The 14,050-nt window shown below is 43.4% G+C and overlaps 1 protein-coding gene across 2 annotated transcripts; it reads left to right on the forward strand.

Moving 5' to 3' along the window:
- The first annotated feature begins 1,430 nt into the window (after positions 1-1,430).
- LOC124304424 (enhancer of polycomb homolog 1) lies at positions 1,431-8,130 on the forward strand. 2 transcript variants are annotated; one of them, XM_046762659.1, is made up of 7 exons: positions 1,431-1,880; positions 2,184-2,322; positions 3,869-4,110; positions 4,287-4,543; positions 4,624-4,759; positions 4,908-5,222; positions 5,536-8,130. In XM_046762659.1, the coding sequence occupies exons 1-7, from the start codon at positions 1,728-1,730 to the stop codon at positions 7,081-7,083; spliced, it is 2,790 nt and encodes a 929-aa protein (XP_046618615.1). In that variant the 5' UTR covers positions 1,431-1,727; the 3' UTR covers positions 7,084-8,130. The 2 variants fall into 2 exon arrangements, with proteins under 2 accessions (XP_046618615.1, XP_046618616.1); XM_046762660.1 differs by having other exon boundaries at positions 4,911-5,222.
- The last annotated feature ends 5,920 nt before the right edge of the window (positions 8,131-14,050 follow it).

A 14,050-nucleotide genomic window follows, 5' to 3' on the forward strand; every position in this document is an offset into this window, starting at 1 on the left:
TTAAATACTATTACGACGAGTGTTTGTGCATAGCGAGCCATTTAAATAAATAAATACAATTGAGACATACCGTGATAATTATTCATCATATAAATTAACTAAATTATGATCGCTGTTTGTCTATCCGATAAAGTTCGGAATTGGTTCAACTGACCGACACTGGATGAAAATTCTTTCAGCATTATTCAACCACGTTCGATTGAAATTACTACTATTCGTACTACACCCGTCCATAATCTATCAATTCAGACTAGTAACTACTGTCGGCCACAACTCATTCAAAGAAACCGGAACCTTGATTAAAATTCTAACAGTAAACCGTCAGGCTATACCGAATAATAAGTTCACACTTGTTGATTTTCATGAGGTGGCGTTCAGGTCACGGCTGCTCATTGTATGAGATTGTTTTGCAGAATTGGCGTTCGGATATTTAAATTTTTCCCGGTCGTATATTTAGTGCGACCGACAATCGCAAGTGCAGGCGGGATTCAATTATTTACTTTTTCCAGAAAACGCAATTGTGTCAGTGTGTTTAAACGTGGCTCTGGGTATATCACTTGCCTCGTCATGCGACGCTCACCTTACGGCCAAAGATACGAACCAGTCCAACCGTTCTGAGCAAATGAGAATATTTGAGAATGAATGTTCATGACATGAGGCCGCTGTCCATATAATTGGACCGTCAATATAAGGATGATAAGAGACACGATGGTATTCATTATCGCCTGGATCATCGACGGAAGAATTTACTGACGGTTACACTTGGGGAAATTTTCATGACCTATACTGTGCGGGTAAGTGGGCCCGGGCCATGAAAAGCCGTGTTAGCGACCCAATAGCTTCTTTATCGGTCGAAGCCGTTCAACACGCCAGTGCATGAGCACACAAATCCCCACTAGGGTAACCGTCTTTCACAGCCTTTAGTCTCACACGGATATACATACATACATGTTACGTGGTTCAATTTGTTTAACAGTTGCCTTCGGCAGCGCTTTAGGCGATTTTTTTATCAACGATAATCCATTCCTATATCCAATTAGTATTCACGACTACGAGCGCTTCCTTTTACATCAAATTTTTGACGCAAAGTGATTTCATTGGTCGGATCTAACGGAATAGGCCAACGAAAACAATTGGCGTCTCGTGTCAGAAAATTGTGGTAAAAACCGCCCTACGGTCTACATTTCATGGTTAAATCTGGATTTGCGGAAAAGATATCAGCGCCCAATACATGTTCCTGAAGCGTGGGCAAACATCACGTCTAACTATAAGCATGTCACAAAATGCAGTCAAACATCGCCTGTGTGTAAACCAGGCTTGAATGTGATCTAGCTATGTAGTTGGGCGTAGAAATATCGCGGGAGTACGGACTTGAGGATAACGTTTCCCGTCTGGGTTCCGCCGCGGGCGATCGTAAACCCCGGGCTAACGCGAATGGTGCAAATGGCTGTGCGTCGGCCATGATGGCTTTTAGCAGGGACCGTGTCACGCAAACATGTTTTCAAGGTGATATTCCTCGTTTCGTGACTGAGTGACCGTGTTCTAGCGCGATGGCCGGCAAAGAATGAGGCTTTGAGCGTGTTCGGTGCCGGGTGATACGGCCGCCGGGCCTCCGCGAGGCCGCCAACTCGGGCCTGAAGGTGTGCGTGCGCGCGATACCCGCGGGTGAAACGCAGTGGGTTGTCAACAGACACGGGAAAGTGCGAGCGAGAGCCTAGCGGGCAAGGATGAGCAAGCTGTCGTTTAGGGCGAGGGCGCTCGACGCCTCGAAACCGATGCCGATTTACATGGCCGAGGAGCTGCCCGACCTCCCCGACTATTCGGCGATAAATCGGGCCGTTCCACAGATGCCCAGCGGCATGGAAAAGGAAGAGGAATGCGTGAGTCCCGATCAGCTATTTTCTTGGCCAGCATGTTTTCCCGTCGCCATCTTAGACGGAGGCACGCTCCGTTCCCCATATTCGCCGTCCGATGGCGCCACCCGTACCTCCACACTCCTCGACGGCGACGTTCGCGTCGAACAGTTTGTCAAGTTTCTAACCAACTGGAGAAACATGAAAGCCTTTATGCTCTCTCACTTCTGCCTGCGGTCCTTCCTCGACTGTTCTTCGTCGAGCCGCTGAGGGAGACACGAGAGAGAAACGATGCAGTCACATTGTCTACGTATCGCTCTCTTTTTTCAGGAACATCACCTCCAGAGAGCCATCTGCACAGGACTCATCATTCCCACGCCAGAGGTTACCGACATGGCAGATGTCGAGGCATACGACAAAATTTACCCGGCAGACTACAAGCTGCCGCGACAACTCATACACATGCAACGTATGTAGGAATTGGATGCGAAAGATATGATACTTGTCGTTTCAAATGCTTCGGAGCAGTGTAAACAGTATGAAAGATGATCGTTTTTTTTGGGAACCTGAATTCCACTGACAGTCAGAATCTGTAAAACCTCATCTTTGGCTAATTAATTTTTTTATTGATAATCTAGACAATGTCTGATGTACGGCTTGACTTAAACTTTCATTGAAATTTTATAGAAATTGGTCAAGAGATATATCGAGGCAATTACATTTCGGTGATTCCATAGTTTGTAAACATAGGTGAAACGTTTCAAGACAACTTTCGTTTATCTCGTGCATGACAGACATTATCATTGACATGTTTATAAATTCAAGCGATTGATTGCATTCAGTCCATTACTGTTACGGACAAAGTAATTTTATGGAGTATTTTCACTCAACTTCAAACTTCTTCAGTATAGTTTTGGTCAATCTGCTGATATTCCCCAAAGGTTTACTCGACTTGATATATATGAATGATAACTGTGGTTTTGCATAAATTTGATGGTCTCGTTGTGCGTCGCAATTGTTGAATGCGATTTTATCAAAAATGAAGATCAAACTTTGATGTAAATTGTACTGTCTACAATTGCAATGAATTTTGGCAACTAAAAATTATGAAGTTCAATGTCAATTCAAACAATACCGTACAACAAAAATTTGAAGATATTATTTGTATTTGAATATTGTGATTCATGAAACGCTGGCGAACTTTAAATCTATCGCTATTTTATGTCTTGATATAAAAGATAGTTATTCCAGATGTAATTAGCAGTGGCTTACCCTTTGTTTATCCGAGTGTATATACAACAGTCGTTTTTGCTCACAAAAACATTATTTACCTTGTCTAAAAACATGTCGGATGTGTCACAATATGCGTAAGTTTTTATTTACGCTTTTTTCCAACAAGAAATAAATTACAACTGGCATCAGTTGTCATCAATTTTTTTTATTGGTGATTCCATGTGAGTACATCTCTCAAATGTCGAATCCTGTAAATTCAGTTGTGAGGCAATTTAAACTTGTTTCATTTCCCAAAAGTACAGGCCATCATAAATAATGTTTTATGTGATAACAAAATATTGTTGGTACTCTGTTCAATTGTTTTAGAATGGCTTTTTACTATTATCAGCCAGGACCTTTCCGTACTGCTACAAGTTTTAATTTGACTGTCTGTTCCTAGTAATTGATGTCTTACAGATTCTAACTCTCATCTGATATTATTTAAAGTGCCGACAAACAGTGACGATGACGATATTACATTACGTGGAAATGTCTTCAGATCATACACCAGCCTTTGGAGGTTCCTCTTTCAAAGTTTACACGGTTGCTTAACACTCGGAACGGCTATTGATTTCGAAAAGTATCTTAGTCATCGTTGTTAATTATTTTTTTTATTTTTATACTTCGTTCTTTATTTTTACGTTTCTTTTGATATTTTATCATCACTATTTTAATATTCAGTATACGAAAAATTAGTAGTATATTTTCAAAGAACAGAGGTCTTAATGCATATGTTTCAACAGCATTTGCGATGGAGCAGGACATTCCCGACTATGACATGGACTCTGAGGACGAAAAGTGGGTTGGTGCTCAGAGTAGAAAGATGGACCTAACTCCACTACAATTTGAAGAGATGATGGACAGGCTGGAGAAGAGCTCGGGTCAAACCGTTGTTACGCTTAACGAGGCCAAGGCCCTTCTCAAGGAGGACGACGACCTCATCATTGCGGTATTTGACTACTGGCTCAACAAACGCCTAAAAACAGTGAGTGTTCCTTTAGAACCCGATTATTTTCTGATAATAGTAATATAAACGACCTGGAACAAATGAATTAGTGAAAAAACAGGGAGCAAAAGTTATCCAAATTTAGCATGTACAATAAGACGTTAAGCGTCCAATATTGGAAATCGTTATTAGCATGTTCTTACCTTTCGTTTTAGCAACATCCCCTGTTATTGACGGTAAGAACAGAACATCGGATTGGTTTAGCCGCCAACAATCCATACCTGGCATTCAGACGGCGTACAGAAAAAATGCAAACTCGTAAAAACAGGAAGAACGATGAAACGAGCTATGAAAAAATGATAAAGCTGCGTAGGGACCTGAGTCGGGCGGTAACACTTTTGGAACTTGTTAAACGACGGGAAAAAACAAAACGGGAATATCTCCACCTCACTATTGAAGTCTATGAAAAGAGGTTAGTATATTCTTTTCCCTTTATCATATCAAATCTCTATTGCTTGCGGCGCCTAACCAAAGACCAACCCAAACTGCCAGGTATCAAGCGCAAGACTTTAGTGGGCAAGTACTAGCTGAGGTATCAGCATTAAAGGCATCCAGGCCAGCTTTTGCACCGCTCTTCGCCAACCAGTTTGGGGTTCACCAGAACTGGGCAAACAAAGTTTCAGGAAAGGTGAGCCGATCGAGTTACCGGGGTTTTGATAGCTTGATAAGTTGAGAAAATCTAAAGGGATACTTTGTACGGTCCTAAGTTCCAAAGTTTCGGACGGAGCTTCAGAACCTATGAATTAACCTTGAGTTAATGATCTGCTTTCGCTTAGGAGGAAGTCGTACCAAGGAAAGAAAAGAGGCAATATAAAAAACGGAAGCACAAAGCGGACGGCAGAGGGACCGGGGGTTCCGTCGGGAGCGTGGGGGGTGCCGACGACGGCTTGTTGCGCAATAGCAGCGTAGCTGGGCGTGGCGGAAGAAGCGGGGTGCCTGGAAGTGGGCTGGACCCGCTCGCCAGCTCCGACGACGACGGTCCACATCCCTGTCACTCTCAACTATCGTTGCCTTCGGACCGGGACGAAGAAGACACCATTGACGAAGGCCAATTCGCTTTCAGGCGTAACAAAAATTGTACCTATTTATCGGTGAGTGTTTTTTCTACTTGGACAAGGTTATTTGCCAACGTGGAGACTCCAATATTGGTTCTACTTCGGCATAACAATTCTTGTCTCTCTTAGTATTTGATCCAAGTTCCCATTAAAGTTCATTTACTTTCAAGGATTGAATCGCATTACATGGTATATTGGCTAAAGCTGATATGTAGACTTCTAAGAACTAAGAAGAAGGATATTATTTCACAAGTCATCCTGAATTTTTCCCGATCTGTTCATCTCCGAGTTGCAACTTTCTTTGATGAAACTTTCCTTGTCATCGCTCCATTCGTTTTGTTTTTTCCAGCCCATACCTGGAGGCTTTGGAAACTGGCCATGGTGCGAGAGAAGCGAAGGCGGTTCCGCAGATAAGAGGTACAGATTTGCCCCGACCAGCATCAGCAGACCGACGCACCTTTGCGTCGGTCTAGCGAGGCGGCGAGTCGGTCGAGGCGGAAGGATTATACTGGACCGTTGCACGACGAACACAGACGATGTATGGTCTTCCCTAGACTTCACGATACACGAACCTGAGCGAGAATTTCTCGACACAACGGAGCCGAGTAAAAAGGACTGGCTCCACTTCCGGCCGAAAACGCCACCCCCTTCTGGTGACGGGACACCGAGCGAGGAAAGCAGCGACTCCGAGTCCGAAGGAGAGATGAGACGCGACGTTCTGCCCCCGTTCCCCTTCCCACCTGAAGCAACATCGATATGCATCGACGTTGAAACAAGCAGCAAGGCAGGAACGACCACAACGACGACGCCAGGGGTGCTTGGGACAGTGGTTGACGAGCCACCGTTCACTACTGAATTCAACATCTCAGACTACTTTCCCCTGGAGTTTTTCTCAGACTTTGATGTCGCGGTTTTAGGATATGGTGCGAGTGCCGGTTGTAGGAGCAGTGCTACTATAGGCGGTGGTAGTGGTAAGGGAAAACAGACAGACAATAGTGAGAGCGACCAAAGGACAGATAATCAGCTGATTGGCTGCTCGCGATTTTTAATAACACCCCTGATCGGCAACCTCATGTCACACCCGAGCCAGCAGGCCCGATCGCAGTGTACCAGTAGTAATAGTAGTAGTAGTAGTAGCTGTAGTAGTAATTGTAGCGGTAGTTCTAGTAATAATAACAGCGGCGGTGGGACTTGTCACATTTTGGTTACCGGCAGTAGTGTCGTTCCTACGGCAGCGGCGGCGTCGACAACGACGGCAGCACCAGCAACTGCGACGGTGACGGCGACGACAACCGTGAATGTCGCGGCAACGGTGCAAAATCGTTGGACATTATCCAGCGGTTTGGTGAACGCTATCAGCCAAGCGACGACGTCGTCAAGCGGTACCGTCGCCACGGAAAGCCGTGCTAATGTTCAAACAAATCGACACTCCAGGCACCACAGACAACCGTCGATAAATCATAACAGCCCCGCTGCAGCGCCAATATTGTCAAAGTCGTTAACTAGTCCTACAAATAATCGGAGCATCGGTGCATCCTCGGGTATAACGAACTTTGGGAATGGTCATCAAAACGGACCGATGACGGCGCTAAGTTATCACCACAATTCGAACTTGAATAATTTGCCAAACAGCACACATCATCCTGTCAATAACCAAACTAGCGGCACTATTAACGCCACTTCGATATCGTCAACTACGCTGCCGACCACGACAACATTTTTATCACACAGTAAACATCAGCCGCAGAGTATTCTTGCAAGCGGTATAGCGCAGAGCAAACTGGCGAGCATCTCGAGACAACAGCAACAACAGCAACAGCAGCAGCAGCAACACGCGCAGAATCAAGCACAGCAAATCCCCACACCTGGGGAAATTACGCTTAATAGTAATAGGTGAGACTAGTTTATATCTTGTCCGTCCAACCGCGTTAATATTCGTGTAACTAGCTAGCTATCGCTACAGCGGTAATCCGTTCGAAAAGGGGGGGAACAAGAAAAATATGGAAGTTTCGCGCCAGGGACAGAAAAGACGGACAGACCGACCGATCGAGACCTCTGAATTTCGCGGCTCGTGTTGCCGTGTTTCTTGGATGGAGGTCTACAATAATAATAATAATTATTTTCTGCCCTAATTTTGTCGAGGCAGGAAGAAAACCCTGATTGTAAATATACTAAGTCTTTCGTGTATAATAGAGAAAAATTTGATAAACAAACAAAAAAAAATTATAAGAATAATTATACTATATTTATAATTTACGTATCGACGATGGCGCGTGTTTCAATTATGCCACGTGCGTGTCATACCAACGGATTTATGTGTACGCAATAAGGTATGTATATACGTACACATCTGCTTTATCATACGCCACGTAAATCACATGACGAGCTTTGTTAGCTGGCGAGCTTAGCCTGTAGCTCGGTCTTCGCCGCCGACAGATGGCATTACGTGGCAAAGTCAGGCCCGTTTTCCGTGCTATACCACAAAACTGTTGTTACTTCGGAACAGGGCTACATTCCCGTTTTCAATGCGTGTAGCTTCGTCGATTCTTACTCCCGTAATCCTCTTCCCGCCATTCCACTGATACATATAGATATATATATATATATCAGTGCACCATTCCCACGCCGATAATTCATTGTCTCGTTCGGTAGATCATTGAAAGAAAGAGAGAAAAAGAGAGCAAGATATATGGTGAAAATGTTTTAATACAGTAATTATTATGATATCAAATAGTGAAACTTGGAGAGTAAATGGCTGAGTGAATGACACAGAGTGTTTAAAAGAAGAGAGAAACGTAGAAGTGCCAGTTGATCATTAGGGGAGACGCCGGCCAATTGCCCTTCCACCCCCCGTCCCATACTTCCCTTTTCCCCACAGGCACAGATTCAAACACATTGTAAATAAATACTGTTAATAAAACGTCTGCTTAATACAAACGCTTTATCACTGTTCATCGTTAATTTTATATCTTTATTCTAATAAACTCATCCTCCGTGTACAATCCTTCATATAAATATCTTGTAACTAATATCCTTCAAATGGATATGCGGATTTCCAGTTATTCGGTATCACTAGATATCAAAAAGCCATTCGACAATGAGAGGTCGCGTATTTTGGAGTTTTTTCATTTTCTTTTAACGATACAGATTCCTGACTTTACTCTGCGTCCGATACAAATTATAGTGTTATCTTACATGCATGTATCAAAACGAGGAGCTTATGGCGTACGATAGCAACTAAGGGGACATCACTGAGGGGTCAGGATCATTAAATTGAAATAATACAACACTTTGCAAAAGATACATGGGGGGTGGCGATACCTACTCAATTATATTTACACAATATGTATTCGCGCAACTACACATGTACACGTATGCATAGTTTATGCGGGGAAGGGACCCCCCCCCCTGATCGGGCACATATGCTCGGCCTGCTATGATGCAGTGCAATAGCATGAACGTGGCTTCCAATCTACCCACACTGGTACAAAATCCCTGTTAAGCTCTGGAATCGCGCTTCTTTTACGAAGGGCGTCCGAGGAGGCGTGCATTATGGAATAGGGTTTGATAAATTGACTCTGCTTCCTAGCTTTCACCCTTCCTTATGCTGTCAAGTGCCGTAGCTGGATTTGAAGCTCGTTGCCGATAACCTCGTCGTCACTCCGTAGTGATTTTTGCGGCGATCATCCTGCCAGCCTACAGCCACGAGGACCGGACAATCCAGGGAGGAGAATAATGAGGAATCGAGGGGAAGAGGACCGGTCGATATTTACCCTGCCGCAGCCTGGACGAAGAAAATTAGGAGGGAGAGGAATCCGCGAATAATCGCCGATTACGCGGGACTCGAGGCTACCGTCATCGCCGAGGTGTTATTCGCTTATATAATTCCTTTGTCTGGAGCACCAAGTTCCCACTGTTGCTGCGATAGTGGATCGGGATTGTTCGGGCCGCCTTGTTGCTGTGAATGACAATGAGTACTTAGACCTCCGTATGTAAGTAGATATCGACGGGTCCTATGGAAACAGACATATTTCTTCAACGGGCGTATTTCGTCGGGCGACTAGAACGGACGTATCTCGAAAAACGCTACAGTAAGTGTAAACAAAGCTCTATTTGTATCCACGTTTTCTATAGTCGACTAAGATACGTCCGTCCTAAATTTCTCGGTGAAATACGTTCGTTCTAGATGGTCCAACGAAATACGTCTGTTTCCACGGATCCGTCGATATTACGCTTGAATAAATAGTGTGTAGGTGTGCACAAGAACGTTGATAGACTACACAAGCCCATCATTCGCATTGCGACAGTCAATAATATCAAATCCGCCACAAGGCGAAGTGAGTCAACAGTCCAATCTACATCCTTCTCTCGCATATCCGATATTATCTATAAAGCTGCAGCAACTCCGGTCGTAATCCCATATGTACTATGTATGCATACTCAATAAGATCGTACGGTTGCTGTATAAAAAGGTGCTGCGACGACACCTACTCTGAGAAAAAAAATTATCGAACCAAACAACTAATTCTTTTTACTTCCAGTTTATTTTGGTTCGAACAATTTCTCATTCGGAACACCCACTTTTTAGTTGAAACAAAAATATTGGTACGTTGATTTAAATGCTATATGCTTTCGAGTTTAATGGATTTCAAACAAGTACATCATTATTTCGTAGGATCAAACTAGAAATCTCGGAACGATAACTTCACTTGAATCAACAAACCTGATTTAATTCGTGAAAGAACAGCGCTTTAACAGCTGAACACATCGGTTCAAAAGTACCGAGAGATTGCAAAAAATAATCTCACGCTTCCTGAAATATTAACGTTATTGTCAAATAGTATATATGGCTCAATGTGATGTTTGTCCGACATAATCAATGATAACTATGATCAAAGAAATGTGTAACATGTTGAAACAAGAATTTGTTTCACAAGACAGGTGTTGATATTCATTTAAGAAGATATTTTGTTCATCAGATTATATAGCTATACACGTCAAACCAAAAACTTCCATGCCACTATAAATAAGGATATGTTTGAGTGGAACCAAGAAGGAGTTCTTGAGTTGCTATATGTACCACATTTAATTCAAGTTATTGACTAATACAATTGAATATAACTTTTCTTCAGTTTTCAACAATGACGTATACTTGAAATTGATATTAAGAACTCTCGATAACATTGCATGCGCACTTGCAACAAATAAATCATTGTTTCTACGAATTGAACATTATTTCACTGAAATAAAATTTTCCCACATACCTTCTTTCGTCGGAAGAATATCCCATTGGTATATAGTAAACATTATTTCAGTGAAGGGACAATTTGTTTTACACGAAGCATGCAGCGCTTGGAAAAAAATATCAAACCAGAAGAGCAACTCAGTGAATTATGTCGCTGAATCTCTACACATTTCTTTGATCATTTAAATTATTTTCTTAACTAAAAACTACATAGATTGTCGCTTTGAATACATGTACTCTCAGTATTTATCATTGATCTCTTTTAATATTTACTAAATCCAATCATTTTTTTTTTCTCAGTGTAGACATCGAAAGGTGTTTTCTGCGTCTGCTTTGAAGACGTATGGAGGCGATATGATTTTAATAAATGGTCTGCGCTTGCCGATCCCTGCTCAAAAAGTTCGATAGAATTTGATAGATTATGATTAGGTATTGAAGAATATCATGGAATAGGCTTCATAAATGCGATACAAAGTGATAAGTCTATATCGTGCTTCTGAATCCCATTCTATAATTGTCTACCAAAATCTTTCATGTGCAATCAAAGTTTTCGATCAGGGATATCCAGAATATCTTTTTAATACACTAACATTGTTTTACTGTTTGTACACCAAATGAAGACAAATAAAACGAACTTCCGAATTCCGGATATAATATTTTATTAAGTATGACAATATTAATATCATGAACAACAAATATAAAATACTCATAACATTAACCAACAATCAGAATAATTATTGTCGCACAAAAATCGCTATACTTTCATTATACAGTCTGTAGTGAAAAGAATTCGTGCATTACAGTGATAGAAAAAAACTGAGGGAAGATAAAACGATGACGGTGCTAGGGTGGATCGTAACCCAAACAACGTCGTATCGTAGTCGTCTTCGCAAGGTGGCGGCTGTTCGAGGAGGAAGAGAAGACTTTGTGGCAAGTATAAAAAACGGAGGAGCAGAGGAATGAAAAAATACCCTGCCGGAAGCTAGACAAGTACGACTTGGACAACCGTTTAAAGGTTAGGCGCCTCAAGTGCTCTTAATTGCTCGAGTAGTTGTAGGCGACGTCGGTTTGTCAAGTAGGCAGTTTATAGAGCTGAGTGGTTCGGCTGCTAATTTTGTTTCGATAGTCAGCCCCTCGCCCTCATCTTAGCCCTCGTCCCCTTTCTCTTCCTCCTCTTTGCTCTCGCGGCTTATCGTACTCTCAGCCTAAAAACGTGTGACAAAAGCCTGCGGCGACACCCGCGCGCGCATCGCTTCGACGCTTATAGGAGCTCCGAACTCGACGATGCTCTGCAGGCCTGCTGCTGGGGAAAATGTACTAAGAGGTGTGTACAACGCGCGGGAGCCGGAAGGCCGCGATGAGGAGGACGAGGAGAGGGAGGAGACGGAGGAAAAAGACTCGAGACGAAGCCGCCCGAATCTGGGCTGTGCTAATTAGCGGAGCTTCTCCACTTAACACTCAAGGCTCGGTCTCCCGCTTTGATCTCACCGCCTGGCTCGCTACCGTCCTCGACCCTGTAGAGACGCGCGTCTTCATCCACACGTGCTAATGCGCCCGTGGCGTAATAAAACAGCTAGGCGCATACGCTTACACGCCCATTATCCGACTGACGACGACTACCTCAGACCACGATCACCGGGCGCTGATCGCAAAACGTTGAGAGCCCTATAAAACTCGAGTTTTCTTTAATTTCGTGATGACGACGCGATGATCCGGCCGCTGCGCTGCCGTGCCGCAGTGGACGGTCTGTCCGACAAGTATATTAGTTGTATTTGACGGTCTACCAAATCTTACTTATTGTTAAATCCAACTCATGATGTCCAGTAAAGAATCCGTAACAAATTCAAGGACCTTTCCGGAACATTTTCAGGTTAGTCGAGGATATTAAAAATAGAATGTTTCCAGGACACAAAAAACTTTAAGGATAGTTTCTAGGACCTTTGAAGGACAAGCGCTATTCAAGGACATTTCCAGGACCACTGGACCCCAGCATCTGCACTTTTATCCTTCGCTTCAAATTAGAACAACGAAAATCAAAATTTCTGAGACACGTCAAAGTAGAAAAGTTGGGAAAGTTAATGGTGAAGACCGCATCGGCATTGCTATGCGCAGGTAAGTCTGACCAGCAATTGTTTGGCTTCTCGAATCACGAAGTGTCCAAACAGTCCATAACACTTTTGTCTCGCCCAGGGTGAAACCGTGATGGGCCTGCCCTCTGCAGGCAAGAGTAAGGTGACCATTGTCTTCGTAAGTGGATTAGCCTAACAACCTACCCGAGCTGCTCCACCACGGTCGTACGTCATAATTCGCACGACAATTAACATAATATAGTTACAGTACACCTACCGCTGATTAAATACTAGATCATTTATGCGATGCGCTCCGTAGAAAAGCCTAATTACAAGTAAATTAGGGTACTCATAGACACCGAGGACTTTCGCTGCTCTTTTGTCAGCACGCGTTTGATGTCGCCCCGCCGGAACTCGGAACCGCTCAAAGTTGACTTATTCTATATTATCCTATAAATAGGGGTCCCTACCGGGTGGATCACGGAAATAACCCGGTATACGCCTTTCGTGCCGGTTACACGCATGCGAACGGGGTTCTCTCCACATATACATATATTTGCACACCCTGCGCATGATCGCTCTGCTACGGTTCGCCGGGCAGGTTAAATCGATCGTTTAATCGAGAACTGCAGCTCGTAATGAACTAGGCGGTCGCGGTGGCAGCATATTAGTACGCGATTGGGCCAGCGGTAATCCGCTTCGATCATCGCTACCGTAACTAGAGTCACGTTATACCGCATACACTCGTCCCAACAGACAGGTGCACAAGAAGATCAAGGGCGGGCACAGTGATCGTCGTGTCTATCACAGAGCAACTTAACGTCGCCATTCATCGACATCGGCAATAGGATTAAGATTTTACCAGTGATCGAGACGATTGATCGCTTGAACCCATTCGGAAACAAAAGATACATATGTGTTTTCAGGAGTTGTAAAATAATCGTTTATAACCCTAATCATTCCTATCTATCCACGTTAAGGAATATACCTAGCGCTGGATGCAGGCTCGTCATTGTTACGATCATTTTCCATGATTTTCACTTTCAGGTATTTAACGCTGTACGTATCATTTAGGTCTATCCTTCCTGCGCCCATTCGTCCTTCACCTTACGTAAGTATATGCTGACCGAGAGGCGGTGCATGGACGAAACTCAGTACGCAATATTACGGTGCAGTCGGTATTGGTATAGGTAGAGAAGATTTCCTGAGAGGTGTCCCAGAGGTAAACCGACAAACTGCAAACCCGAACCTTTCGCAGGTTTCGTATATATAGGTCATAGTTGCTCGCAAATTAGATCAATAATGTGCCTCGGTCGGGTACTGAATGCCGTGGTGATCTAGTCGTAAATTATCAATCACCTATGCGAGCGGTCAACGCATACTTTCCGAACTTGATACTTCTACATTCACTTTTTCCTGGACTAATTGGAGTAATAAAGACTTCGTTAGCTTCGCTATTTCGCATGCACGTTTCTTATACCTACCCGAGGCAGTAAGGAACATAAAATTGTTTGAAAAAACTTCAGGGTCAATATAGATTCTCAAGTTCA

This window comes from Neodiprion virginianus, chromosome 5, assembly GCF_021901495.1.
Source record: "Neodiprion virginianus isolate iyNeoVirg1 chromosome 5, iyNeoVirg1.1, whole genome shotgun sequence".
NCBI classification, from domain to species: Eukaryota; Metazoa; Arthropoda; class Insecta; order Hymenoptera; family Diprionidae; genus Neodiprion; species Neodiprion virginianus.